This window comes from Panulirus ornatus, chromosome 69, assembly GCF_036320965.1.
Source record: "Panulirus ornatus isolate Po-2019 chromosome 69, ASM3632096v1, whole genome shotgun sequence".
Classification (NCBI taxonomy): Eukaryota; Metazoa; Arthropoda; class Malacostraca; order Decapoda; family Palinuridae; genus Panulirus; species Panulirus ornatus.
The window spans coordinates 11,734,807-11,749,789 of record NC_092292.1 but is presented as its reverse complement, the minus strand read 5'-3'; the positions used below and the strand labels follow the sequence as shown (position 1 = coordinate 11,749,789).

General features: G+C 39.0%; 1 protein-coding gene and 1 non-coding gene across 2 annotated transcripts; both read left to right on the top strand.

Annotated features, from left to right (window-relative positions):
- Positions 1-1,965: 1,965 nt before the first annotated feature.
- Bin1 (histone deacetylase complex subunit SAP18) lies at positions 1,966-13,094 on the top strand. Its single transcript, XM_071660301.1, has 4 exons — positions 1,966-2,117; positions 4,995-5,101; positions 8,159-8,353; positions 11,085-13,094. Exons 1-4 carry the CDS (start codon positions 2,046-2,048, stop codon positions 11,164-11,166), a joined length of 456 nt encoding a protein of 151 aa, XP_071516402.1. The 5' UTR covers positions 1,966-2,045; the 3' UTR covers positions 11,167-13,094.
- LOC139747722 (small Cajal body-specific RNA 8) lies at positions 9,563-9,689 on the top strand. Its single transcript, XR_011712447.1, has one exon. It is a non-coding gene; the product is annotated as a small Cajal body-specific RNA 8 (non-coding RNA).
- Positions 13,095-14,983: the final 1,889 nt, after the last annotated feature.

Below are 14,983 nucleotides of genomic sequence, written 5' to 3'. Positions count from 1 at the left end.
TCTTGCCCACTCCTCCATTAAAGAGTAGGCAAGGGAGGCGGGGGGTCAGGATGGGTAGTCGTCCTCCGTCGAGTAACCCGTACAGCATCAATTCGATTCCAGACGACTGCCAGCAGACGCCTCACGAATCCAGCGACGCTCCTGAGTTGCAAAGGAACACCAGTTTTTGAACTCGTCCCACTCCTCTGGAGTCCAAGACCTCCGTATGGCAGAGTGATCACGGGTTACCTGCCGGAGGTATCTCATGGCAGGGAGACGGTACCAGCAGTTGGCGGTACCTCTGGGGTGATGGCGCGGACGTGAAGTGGCAGCACTATTGACAGATTTATGCACAGTATCAACAAAATCAGCGATACAAGAGTCAAGGGACTGAGGGACGACATAGGAACCCGCCCAGGTAGAAAAGAATAAAGGAAGGAACAGCACCTTGTGTGAGACGAAGACGAGAGGACCGATAAGGAGCTAATGTTGGGGCAGAGAAGGCGAGGATGAGATGGGTAGTAACAGCAAGGTAGTCACTATACATAGCAAGCTCAGTGCAGACGGTAGGATTACAGGAGGCTTAGTAACATCAAGAAAACTATGGGGGAGGCGAGTAGGATGGTCAGGCCATAGAAAGCGAATATCACCCCACAAGAAACTGTGAGAGATGTGATCCATTAAAGGTACATGGAGGAAGATAATCTGGAGTAAGTGTGAGATGGTGTGGATTAAAGTCGCGAAGAATAAGAGTAGTAACCCCATTACGGAGGTAGTGAAGAACCTGGGGGTCCAGAGAGTCACTATTGAAATGAACATTTGACAACACGAAGGTCCGGTCACCAAGAGTAAGGGAGAAAGTAATTCAGACGGGAGTCCATGTGAGTCAGATAAAGGAAGACGAATAGATGGAATGGTGTTAATCACGACAGTGAGGAGGCCACGAGCCTGTCTACGGTGCCGAGGCAAAGTGTAAACAGTATAGCCAAGAAGGCGGAGTGGAGGAACCTCATCTATGATGGTTTCCTGGAGTAGAGCGACAGCTATTTGACGGGAGAGCATAAACTGGGCGAGTTCTGTCCGTCGAAGTCCAAGTCCCTGGATGTTCCATTGTAAAAAGAGGAGAGAGCAGCCTCTAGTGTGAGGGGAAGAGTCGCTGGGTTCAGACTGCACTCCGGAGGAGGTACCAAAATCTGTCGAGAGTGATGAAGAGGGAGGAGTAGGAGAGCGAGAGATGGATCCTCCATCTCGGGAGAAGGAAGGAGGCGGGTCACCAGGGCTTGCAAAGTGCGCTCATGTTGGGTCAAGGTAAGTTTTCCCTGGGCGAGTGCCAGAACGCTGCGCACAGTTGACACCGTGGAACACAGGGGGATTTTGTTCTGAATTTTCGATTTGCATTCCATGTCGTGATGGCCTGCACAGAAACCGCAGGTGACCCTCCTCGTGCACTTCCAGGTGCGGTGTTGTCACGATTGGCAACGACCACAGATTTTCGAGGTTCTTGATAAATCGGTCGAGAGGAAGTTGAGAATAGGTCCTACATTCACCTTCCAAGGGAGAGGGGACGTTGGCTCATCCAGGCCCACCCACTAGCCTATGAGTTCATTGGATGGATGGACATTGGAGACCGGGTTGATGCGGCACTTCGAAGTAGACTGAGTATCAAAAGCTTAAATGCAATACTATCAAATATGGACTAAGAAGAAATGGTAACTGTCTAAGGAAATACTGAAAAACATTGGGCCATTGAAAGCTTACGAGTCGTCGCAACCGCAGCCATGACCCTCACATAAATTACCACAACCAACCCAGGACACAGAAGACGTGAAGAAATTGCGGATTGGAAACTAGCAGATCTGGAATAATGGTGAGCATTTTAATATAAGGCAGTCAGTTGCACCTGTTTTTGATAATTTAGCACGTCAAAGAGCAGAAGTAATTCGAAGTTTTTCGTAAGTTTAGCGCTTTTCGGGAGTGAATGTAGCGCCATTTGAAATTCTGAGTTGGCTACTCTGAGTCCTCAAAGCCAAAACAGCGTAGTCGCTGCAACGCTGCGTCCGTTAACCATGGCGTCAACACTTGAGAGTAAGGTGGAAGAGAGAAAAGACACCAAGGAGAAAAACGTTGACCGAGAAAAGGTAGAGGATAAGATACATGCTTTATTCTTTCGTTCAGTGTTAACTTTACCGAGGCAAGGAATTTAACATATAAGACGTGGACGAAAGTGATGTTAATGTAATCGTTGTTCGACTGGTTATTCTGCCGACTAGTTGACTCCGATGGAAAAGCCGATGTTTTGCCTATTTGATTATTGGTAATTGATCAAGTTAGATCAACTTTTTTTTTTTATCAACTAACTGCTTAATTTGTCGACTATGATTCCCATTAGCAGGTGACTCATGCTCTCATATATTTATCATGGCTTGTAGGTGAGGTTCTTAAAGGTTCTCGTATGGCTTCCATGTGTATTACCAGATTGTACATTAATTCAGCCCAGATTTTCCTTATATATATATATATATATATATATATATATATATATATATATATATATATATATATGTGTGTGTGTGTGTGTGTGTGTATGTAAACATGACCATGCTACTTTATTTAATGCTGATATTTTCCATACTTAATTGCTGTTTTTTCGTTTACTAAGTAGCCCCAGGAATAGATGTAGAAGGCCATATTAGCTCAAGTCCATTCTCTAATGTTATGTTCAGTAAATGATACTGCTCTGAATCATATTCTGCAACTGATATTGTATTTTCTAAACTCTAGTTTAGCAGAACAAAATAATTCAGTATGCATAGTTATTAATATTATGGAGATAAATGATAAATCAACATTAGTAAAATTCAGTTTAGCTTTGAATCTTTATTAGTTGTGGGTATTTAGTCATACTGCTCTGCGTGCTAGAGTGGATGTGAGCAATTGAGGCCATTCGTTCATCTGTCCCTGGCACTGCTGTGAACAAGTATGAAAATAGTGTGATTGTATACTCTAGAATAGGGAAATAGAGTGGTTCGAATTGAAAACCACAGTCAGACTAGGAGAAGTACTATTCGCTCTTTTATTTTTCATTTATCAAGATAAATGTCAGAGAGTAATATGAATAAATGAAAATAGAAAGATAATGTTTGCAGGTCATAACTACTGTAGTATAACTGAAAAAGAGATGGAGGATCCTGTGGTTAGATTGTTTGGACAGAAACAATATGAAAATCGGTAAAACGAAATTGGTGAGTATTACAAAGCAGAGAGGAGTGTAACTTTTGTATAGATCACTAGCGCCAATAAGTGAAAAATAGTAGGTACTTGGAAGAATGAAAATCTCCAGCAAAAGGAAATTATTAACAGAATTACGAAATACAATGTAAACTTCATTATGCTGTGCCCTTTTTTGAAAGATGAATATGTACCATTTTTTGAAGTGCAAAACTAATATATACCACCATTCTAAGACCCATTTTAATAAGTTCACAAGCATAATTACACCCAAAACAAGTTCACATATCCAGGCTTCTGAATAGAGAGCACTGAGACTAATGAGAGAAGTTACAAGAATGGATAAAATGGAAAATAATATGAGATGACTTTTATGTTGAACCAGGGCATGTGAAGCATCTGGGGTAAACCATGGAAAGTTCTGTGGGGCCTGGATGTGGAAAGGGAGCTGTGGTTTTGGTGCATTATTACATGACAGCTAGACACTGAGTGTGAACGAATGGGGCCTTTGTCGTCTTTACCTAGTGCTACCTCGCACACATGAGGGGGGAGGGGGTTGTTATTTCATGTGTGGCGAGGTGGCGATGGGAATGAATAAAGGCAGACAGTATGAATTATGTACATGTGTATATATGTATATGTCTGTGTGTGTGTATATATATGTATATGTTGAGATGTATAGGTATGTATATTTGCATGTGTGGACATGTATGTATATACATGTGTATGTGGGCGGGTTGGGCCATTCTTTCATCCGTTTCCTTGCGCTACCTCGCTAACATGGGAGACAGCGATAAAGCAAAATAGATATAAAAAAATACTTTTATGTTACATCTGTGATGGGAATAATTGAAAAGAACAAGCTAAGATGGTGTGGCCTTGTACAAAGAATGTAAGACATAAGATATGACAGAAACTGTTTGAATTGGATCCCTGAAAGAGTAAGTCCAACAAGGTGTCCTTGAATAAGATAGGTTGAAGGTGTCATGAACCTGCTGAAAAGAAGGGAAAGACACTAGAAAAAGATGAAGAAAACAGAACATACAAGGACAGGAAAAGGTGAAAATTGATTGGGAGGCTGGCAGCTGACAGACATTGTCTACATAGTATTTAGCAAGAAATTTGAAAAAAGTGCCAGGGTATCCATCAGCAAAATAATTACTTTTTTTTTTTTGTGCTTTCCCCTTAACTTTTAGCAGACTTCACATCCTAGTGGTAACAGTACAGATGATAAATTACCTTCAATAGAACTGAATCATCAGCAGACTGTAAAGAGTACATAATTTTCATGGACTTTCTTGCCCTAGAGGAGCTAACTTTACCCTATTTCTGCATGATGTATGGCTTTAGAACTGCAAGAGCCCTATAAGAGGGGTCTTAGGGTTACAAACAGGGAATTGCTGTTTCGTAATTTGCTGTATCTTTCATCACAGTACGCATTTTAACAATAATGGTTCCATTAAAGCTTTATTCTTAACATGCTGGCATTTGTTATTTTGCTGTTTAACATCACCACTAAGTCGAGTAATATTAAGCTTTTAAATGCCCTAATCAGTCATTATGAGATGGCAGTGGGTGGCAAATTATGTTTAGTTGTTAAGCCCAAAAAAGTAGCTTAGTAAGAGAAGAAAGGATGCATGTATTAGAAAAGACATCCATCCAACAACCTTACAACTGAACTGTTTAGTTACTACAGTCCATTGATTTTTTGAGAGTAGTAGGATGCTGTGCTTCAAAATTATATTAACTTTACATGTTTTGGTGGTACTTATTGAAATTGTTTTCAGACCTGCCCATTATTGCTGCGAGTATTCTGTTCAAATGGACGGCATAATAATTTAGCAGAGTACAGACGAGGCAATACTCCCCCAAATGAATTACAGATATACACCTGGTAAGTATATGACTTGTAAATTGCTTTTATTGTATGTTTTAATTTAATCTAGTATTTGAATTGCATTGCTTCTACATTGTACAATTCTTGATGTGCTTTTGGGTGGGAGCCATTGGCATGAAGTATGAGTTTTTTCATTTTTGTTATTTCTTGACAGTGAGTCACTTTTATTACTTGAAATAACTCTTACTCCTGAACAGCTCCCATTGTCATCTGACAGTTTAATTGAGGACAGGTTCGACAGTCACATAACATCAGTTTTTCCACATCTGTTTAAATATCCATCTTACTTATTGAGGTATATATAGGGTGGTGGATGTGGTGTATTTGGGAAACAGAGGTATGTGAAGTGAGAGTCATGGAGGTGGATCATTGAAAAGAGAAGTAGTGAATACATCGCATAAGATGATGTGTGGCTAAGCAGAGAAAGTAGATTGGATAGCAATTGAGTTCCTCAAGAAAGGGGGCGGCAGCATTGTTGATTGGTTAGTTAGGATATTCAGTGCATGCATTGTTCAAGGTGAGGTGCCCAAGAATTGCCAAACCAATTAATGATATTTTGTGCTAATATGGCTGATTATGCAAAGCCTATAAGAGACATTGAGAAAAGATGTAGAGTGGTGCTGGGGTCCACCACAAAATGAGTCTTTTAGAAAGATCAAAGAAGACTTGTCATCTGACGAAGTTTTGGCAATGTATGATGCCCTTAGAGAAACAACTGTTTCTGTAGATGCAAGTAGTTATGGGCTTGGAGCTGTTCTTCAGAAGCAGGCACCTAGGAAGGATCGCCCAGCAGGTCAATGACCAACACAGAGCAAAGATATGCTCAAATAGAGAAGGAAACATTAGCTATTACATGGGCCATGGAACATTTGAGAGACCTGATGGGGATAGAGAGTATTAAAATCAAGACAGACCACAAACCACTGATTCAGTTGCTCTCCACAAAGGTGATTGATGAATTGCTTTTACATGTGCAGAGGTTGAGATTGAGACTTATGAGATATAATTGCACAATTAAGCATGTGCCTGGAAAACTTTTATATACTGCTGATGCTCTATCCAGAAACCCTTTAAATGCCAGAGATGACTGTGGTGACCTTCAAGCAGATACTGAATTGTATGTTAACACAATTTTTGTTAATTTGCCTGCATTAGACTTTCAACTGGATAAGATAAGTCTGTAGCTACAGAAAGATGATACATTAAAGATAGTCATATGTTATGTATCACATGGATGGCCAGAACAGAAGCATAAATTATTTGGTCCTATCAGTAAATACTGGTCTGAGAAGGGCAGCTTGATGGTGCATAAGAATCTGCTTCCAAAAGGAAATACACTGGTTATTCTGGAAGCAATGAGATTCAGTACCTTTTACTACCTCAATGATGGTCATCAAGGGATCTCCAAAACCAGAAATAATGCTGCAGGATCTGTCTAGTGGCCAGGTCTGTCATGGGACAGAAAAAATGGTTATAGATTGTGGACAGTGTTCTAAGTACTGCAAGGCTAGAGTTGAACCAATGAAAAGTATGGATTTTTCAACAAGTTAGTAGTTGGGTAGATTTTTTTTTTTTTTTCAGTATAAAAGTTCAAACTGTTTGTTGACAGTAGACTATTATTCTCGGGTTGTGGAAATTTGTAAGGCTTCTAGGGGAGCCAACATAGCTGAGACCATAATCAAATTAAAATGAATTTTTAGTAGACATGGACTTTGGTGACATTTTATTTTCATAATGGCCCAAAGTTAATTTTGTTGAGTTTCAGAAACTTACGGAATCCTGGAATTTTCAATGTCACAACATCCCCAAGGTACTCACAGTCCAACAATGAAGTTAAAAGAGCAGTACAGACAATGAAATCAATTCTAGATAAATGTGATGATGAGAATCTTGCACTTTTGAACAACAGAAATATCCCATTACATAATGGATTTTCTCCCTCTCAACTAAGTATGGGATGCAAGCTGAAGACCAGAATTCCTTGCCAACTAGATGACTGATCCCATGCTTTGTAAATCCTAAGAAGGTGGCCAAGAAGGAGAAGGAATATAAATAGAAGATGATTTCCAATCATGATATGAGACAGTGTTGTAAAACCTGAGCATATTGAGCCAGGAGATAAAGTTTGGGTGCCAGACATAAAGACAGAAGGCAGTTATAAAGTTTGGGGAAGCACCCAGTTCTGTTTACATCCAGACTCCCTCCCAATAGTGCTACCAGAAAAAATAGAAGAATGACGCAGAAATAGGGTGAGCAGATACCGAACAATGAGCTTCAATCAAATCATGAAAATCATATGGATATTCCAAATTGCCCTGCTGGGGGACAACCTCTAAATCACAATGGGACAAAATATTACAGTCAACCATTCCTTCTCCCTCAGATGAACGAAGATTGCTTAGAGGTCAATGCATGAAGATGGCCCAGGTGCAGTACCATTTAACGTGACATTACAAAAGTCAGGAAGGAGTCACAAGGCTCCAAACATATAATGAGAAGTGCTGAGAAAGCTATTTGAAAAACAGTATTAGTGTTTTTCAACTATATATTCTACAGTGATCTTTGTTTTTTATTACTGCTATTTATGAAATGTGAAATTATGCATTCTGTTGCCATTGTTTACTTTGTTTAGCTCATATGCATAGCACACTGTACCTTGTTATGGACTTTAGTGCAGTTCACAAAATGCGTTCATTGTTTTTTAGTGGTATCCAAGGAGAATGTTGTGTCTGCTATATACTGGCTATGTTTTGTTAGAATTATGCAGTACCAGGAATTGATAAACAATTTTTTTAGTTTTTTCCTTAAGAGATGTGATATAAGCTATGATGTGGCAATGTGACATGAGACATGGTGGAATAAAGAGACAAGCTAACTGCCCCCTGTATTATTTATCCAGACCCTGCAGATATATGACATAACACAGCCTGTTAGAAATTTTTCCAAACTTTTGTGTATGATCATTGTAAAGGGGCTTTTTTCACTATGTTATTAAATTACTTGCTTTTGTTAAGGGTTTTTATTATTCCATCACTTTTATTCACTTTTTATTAGGATGGATGCAACGTTAAAGGAGATTGGTGATTTGGTCCTGGAAGTAAACCCAGATACACGAAGGCGTGGGACAGTGTTTGAGTTTCGACTAGTTTATCCAGAATTGACCAAGCCTATTCCTCGTATGAAAGAACTGGGTTCAATAGTCATTGGACAAAAAGGCTTTGATGACAATAAGACTCTGGCTCAGTTGGGGTAAGGCTTTTATGTAGCTAGTAGATTATATTTTGTTAATGTTTCTGTGTAGTGGTATGCCTTTTTTTTTTAAGAGATTTGGCTGCTTATGTGCAATGTAATTTGAAATCTGTTTCCATATTTCCATTGTACAGTAGATGGATCTGATCCTGCAGTTCTCACCTCAATGGCTCTTTCTCAAACTCTTTCAGTTTCTAGCATGTGTCAGTAGAGGTGATTTACTCCCATACTCCTACATTAAGTAACTTTGCAGTGATAGGATTCACGTCTCTGTGTGTAAGTCATGTTTGAATGCATCCTGTTATTGTTTTGAGACTTTTCTGGAGTTTTTGTGAGTTGGTTTTGGATATGGTGTGGACCAGGCTGGAGAGGTTAAGTATATAGCTGACCATATGAACTGGTTTCAGGGGACGGAAAGGATATCTTTTTTTAGCAACATTTTTTTTTACATGAAAGGGTCCTGAGAGTGTTTATTTTTCATAATTCCTTTGTGTTAATGTGAGAAGTAAATAAATTATGTGTGAGGCCCACTACTTTTTGTTCAGGAAGAGGAATTGGTTGAGGATAATGAAATGTAGGTATGTGTTTGATTTTTGTTTGTCAGGTATCAGTAGGGGATACTGTCATGTGGTTTCAGAGGAGCCAGTGTTTCAAGAATTGTGAGGCAGTGCTTTAGGTTATTAGTGGCATGTGGTTGTGATGTATTGGTAAAGTTATATGCCTAGGAGAGGATGAGGATGTTACAAGTTGTGGAGATGGTGGATGGTCATGTTGGAAGAGGTTGAAAAAAGTTGGGGTTAGAATGGCAGTATGGAGTTTCCTTTGGAATTTTACATGTTATACAGTTGGTAGCACAATGTATTAGGTAATGGATGTTTGACAACTGCTATTTGTCATTGTTCTGTCTTATGGTGGTGAGTATTTTTTACAAAAACAAGTATTAAGGGCTTCGTGTGTATGTGGTAATCACTATACTTTGGGATGGAGATTTGAGGAGCTGGAAGCTATCTGTTATGTGTGGCTAGATTATGATGTGAATTATTTGGGATGGATTCTATGTTATGGGGAGTGGGAATGTCAAGGCTGATTCCTTTAAGAATCATCCCTTCAGAAATATAGAGATGGTGAAAAGATGGGAAATCATTCTAGAGATGATGTAAATTAGAAAAAGCATTAATTTATATTATGCTTTTCATGAATTATGGGTTACTGGGCATGATACATAGCTATGATTTAAGTTTATCATAGCTGTCACAAATGCCCAAAGAAAATTTTGCCTTCTGATGACTATGCAGTTTCAAGGCCACCTGCCTGGACAGATACGGGGTGCACATGTAAATTTCTTTCATCTATACTCAGTGAATGTAGGTTTGCGGCAGGGGTGTGTGATGTCTCCATGGTTGTTTAATTTGTTTATGGATGGGGTTGTTAGGGAGGTAAATGCAAGAGTCTTGGAAAGAGGGGCAAGTATGAAGTCTGTTGGGGATGAGAGAGCTTGGGAAGTGAGTCAGTTGTTGTTCGCTGATGATACAGCGCTGGTGGCGGATTCATGTGAGAAACTGCAGAAGCTGGTGACGGAGTTTGGTAAAGTGTGTGGAAGAAGAAAGTTAAGAGTAAATGTGAATAAGAGCAAGGTTATTAGGTACAGTAGGGTTGAGGGTCAAGTCAATTGGGAGGTGAGTTTGAATGGTGAAAAACTGGAGGAAGTGAAGTGTCTTAGATATCTGGGAGTGGATCTGTCAGCGGATGGAACCATGGAAGCGGAAGTGGATCATAGGGTGGGGGAGGGGGCGAAAATTTTGGGAGCCTTGAAAAATGTGTGGAAGTCGAGAACATTATCCCGGAAAGCAAAAATGGGTATGTTTGAAGGAATAGTAGTTCCAACAATGTTGTATGGTTGCGAGGCGTGGGCTATGGATAGAGTTGTGCGCAGGAGGATGGATGTGCTGGAAATGAGATGTTTGAGGACAATGTGTGGTGTGAGGTGGTTTGATCGAGTAAGTAACGTAAGGGTAAGAGAGATGTGTGGAAATAAAAAGAGCGTGGTTGAGAGAGCAGAAGAGGGTGTTTTAAAATGGTTTGGGCACATGGAGAGAATGAGTGAGGAAAGATTGACCAAGAGGATATATGTGTCGGAGGTGGAGGGAACGAGGAGAAGAGGGAGACCAAATTGGAGGTGGAAAGATGGAGTGAAAAAGATTTTGTGTGATCGGGGCCTGAACATGCAGGAGGGTGAAAGGAGGGCAAGGAATAGAGTGAATTGGAGCGATGTGGTATACAGGGGTTGACGTGCTGTCAGTGGATTGAATCAAGGCATGTGAAGCGTCCGGGGTAAACCATGGAAAGCTGTGTAGGTATGTATATTTGTGTGTGTGGACGTGTGTATGTACATGTGTATGGGGGGGGTTGGGCCATTTCTTTCGTCTGTTTCCTTGCGCTACCTCGCAAACGCGGGAGACAGCGACAAAGTATTAAAAAAAAAAAACTCTTTTCAGATTCAGGGAATGGCATGTGGAAAACAATTGTAGAATGTTGTGATGCACTGTGGCAGCCATATATTCTAAACAGAAATATACTTTTTAGGCACCTAAATTGAATATAAAACATGAGATTGATACACATTGAAGTCAGTATTTTAGAGGCCTTATAACATCTGTTTTACTATTAATTAATTAGCATGCATATTTGAGAAATAAAGGATATCAATAATTACAAAATCTCTTTTTTACAGATTTGTAATTGGTGATTTCTTGGACATTGCCATTACCAACCCAGGCCGGGGACCACCACAACGACGTATGCGTCCATATTAGTAAAGCATGAGAAAGATTTTGGGGCCATGAAGAGTGTATTTTTCACTCAAAACAGATGATGGTGTATATGATATGTGTAGTTTGTATACTTTGAAAATAACAATTTACTTTTTAAGTTTTTACCGAATTATGTACTACCCTGTGACAGGAAGCTTACAGAAAATTTATGGAACATCTATGATGATGTGATGAATTTGCTCAGCTGGAACATCAGGGTTTTATTGTAAGAGGAGTTAAATGAATATTTCCAAATTCTTTTTACACTATTTTCCTCTGCCCAATAGTCTCTTTCATGGAAATAGCATCGATATCAAGGGAGAATGATAAAATATTTTACTCGTAAGTTCAAATGGCACATGTAGTGAGCCTAGCCTTGTGAGTAGGGTTTATTCATGAAAACATGTCATTCGTACGTTCATAATTTTTATTTAATTTTTTCTTGTAGAGCCTGATTTTAAGACATATAACAGTAACCCTACATTATATACGGAATGGTATTTAAACCTAAGCACAACATTTTCCCCGCATCCTTGAGATTTTGATATTACCCATTACCGCATCATATCTTATTTACTCTTTTCATATGAAATGTATGACTGCAATGAATAATGTTTTATTCATTAATGGCAGTCGTTTTAAGTACATATGAAATATGAAGTTCTTATGTTTGTTGTATTTTCTGCAATTATACCAGTTTTAGACAAAAAAATGTGCCTCATATTGAATTATATTATAATGAAACCACATTCTTCATTATACCAAAAAAGAAAAAAAAGCAAATGGAAAGGATGTCAGAAAAATGATTGAGGAAAAGTAAAAGTGCTTTTTCTATATTTTGAAATGCCTTTCCTATTTAAAAGGGTATCTCAGGAACAAACAAATAAAGGCCTTATTAATACTGTGCAGTTTACCTTGACTGCGTGCTTCATATAACCTGATTCAGCTCACTGACGGCATGCTCCCACCAACCATATGATATTCACATCAATTCAGTGCATTCTATCTCATGGGTGCCTGTCATTCTTGAGAATATTCAGGAGCGGATACCCCAAAGCCTCCTCAAGCCACCATCCTTGCATCTCCTTGGTTTCCCCGTCTTTGCTTATTCTGCTTATGTCCCTCAGTTACACATAGTCAGGCTCTCATTCCTTACCCTTGGCTACATGCATAGTAAGAGTGTATGTGGTCTCGGTGACAAAACTGCTAAACATTTTGAAAGCGTGTTTACTGGGGAGCAGTAGGAATACCATGGTGAGGTTATGTGATTCAGTTAGTAGATTGAAATTGGATTATGATGCCAGATATATTTATCTGCCACTGGTAACATCCTGAATGTGGTTGACATTATCCATACTATTAGGGCAGTGTCAGAATGTGTACAGGAGCATTTAGATCCTCTTAAGTCTGTGTGCAGATTCTGGCAAGCTCTCAAAGAATTTATGACAGAGAACTTGACTTACATTGTCTCTGTGCTTAAACATACACCACCTAATCCAACATCCCTACATGTAAGTGTTTTACCTCTTGAGAGGACTGAAGTATTTCATTAGCATCCAAAATTCTTAACTTTTTGACGTAACAATTAAAAATGTTATTAATGAGAGTGGTTTGGACTTCAGTTTATGATGTAGATTTTGCTTGACTTCCTCCTTGGAAGGTTCCCAAGGTCAAATTTTTTTTAGGAATAGATGAAAGCAACCAAAAGCAAATCTGCCTTGGTAATAACAAAATCTAAATTCTTTCAGCATGACTATCTATGCAAACAGGACAAAAAGATATTTACTGATGTCTCAAGTTTGGTGAAAGTGTAGATTTTGCCAGTTGTTGAAGAATTGTCTGATGTAACAAAACTACAAAAGCTATCTTCCATATATACAACAGAACTGTAAGGTAGGCTACACTTAATAAAGCAATCTCCTAATAAGAAATTTACAGTCTACTTCACTTCCCAGAGTTCACAACAAGCCATGTCACACTGCTCCAATGCATTCCATAGTTTAAAAAGCTTTAGACTGAATTGTAAAAATACATACACTCAAAACGTGAGAGTGTAGAATTTTGCTGATGTCATGGACATGTTGGTATAATTGGGAGCAAGTAGCAGATACAGGGGCTAAAGCAGCTATATCAAGGAACCTATATATGAAAGTTATACCTCCTAATGATTTCTTAAGCAAAGTGAGAAATAATTTTAGATGTAAATGGCAAGCCAAATGGGACTTGAAAGCTCCGAAAATAACAAACTAAAGAGAAAGAAAAAATTTTAACTGGTATTCTTCCTTCAATAGAATTTGCTATTTTGAGAGAATTCTTTTTAATCTGTGAACAATTAGTACTACATTGACCAGCATATCCTTAATGGTAGGGAGACCTGTTCCAGTGTGTGATGCTTGCAATTACAGTTTTGATGTGGAACAAGCATTAATGGAATGCCTAAAATGGAGGAGTCTTGGAATCAAATATGAATTGTATAAATGGGCTCCTAATCATGATAAACCCAATATGAATGTGGTTTATACATAAATGACTTTTAAGTTTATTCATCTTCTGCAAAGCTTTTACTACCTCTTCTCTGCTTACCAAATCATTTTCTCTAACCCTCTCACTTTGCACACCACCTTGACCAAAACACCCTATATCTGCCACTCTATCATCAAACACATTCAACACACCAACAAAATACTCACTCCATCTCCTCACTTCATCACTACCTGTTATTACCTACCCACTTGCCCCCTCTGCCAATGCTCTCATTTGTTCTTGTCTTACGCATGTTATTTACCTTCCTCAAAAACTTTTTTATTCTCCCAAAAGTTTAATGATACTCTCTCACTTGTTTTTCAACCCTTGCATCTTTCTCTTGACCTCCTGTCGCTTTATTTTATACCTCTCCTATTCATTTGCACTACTTTCCTGCAAGTACTGTCCAAACACCTTTCTTTTTTCTTTCACTAACAACCTTACTTCTCCATCCCATCTCTCACTACCCTTTCTAATCTGCCCACTTCCTACCTTTCTCATGCATCTTTTGTGCAAGGCACCACTGCTTCTCTAAATGCATCCCATTCCTCCCACTCCTCTCACATCATTTGCTCTCACCTTTTGCCATTCTACTCTCAATCTCTCCTGGTACTTCCTCACACAAGTCTCCTTTCCAAGCTCACTCTCACCACTTCTCTTTTTTGAAAACTTCTACAAATCTTCCCCTTTGCCTCCACAAGATAATGATCAGTCATCCCTCCAGCTGCCCATCTCAGCACATTAGCATCCAAAAGTCTCTTTTACACACTTATCAATTAACTTTTAATCCAATAATGCCCTTTGATCAACTCCTCTACTCTTAGTCTCATACAAATACTTATGTATATCTCATTTTAAACCAGATATTCCCAATCACCAGTCTTTTTTCAGCACACATAATCCACAAGCTCTTCACCATTTCCATTTACAACACTGAACACTCCATGTACACCAATTATACCCTCAACTGCCACATTACTCACCTTCGCATTTAAATCACCCATCCACTAATTGGTGTGCATGATCTCGTATATGCAAAACACCACGAGAAATGAAACATGATAAGTTCTCAAGTGCACTTTTGTGTAATGACTATATCGTCAGGGGAGATACAAGAATGAGATAGAGGACACAGAATAGTCAGTTGATATACAACGACGAGATGTAGCTAAGATACCATTGGTATACAAATGTTACCAAATGGTGGTGTTTGGGTTGATGGGTTCTGGTCTGGCAACATGCCTATCATAAAATTTTCATTATGTAGACGAGAAAGGGAAATGTTTACAAATTTTGC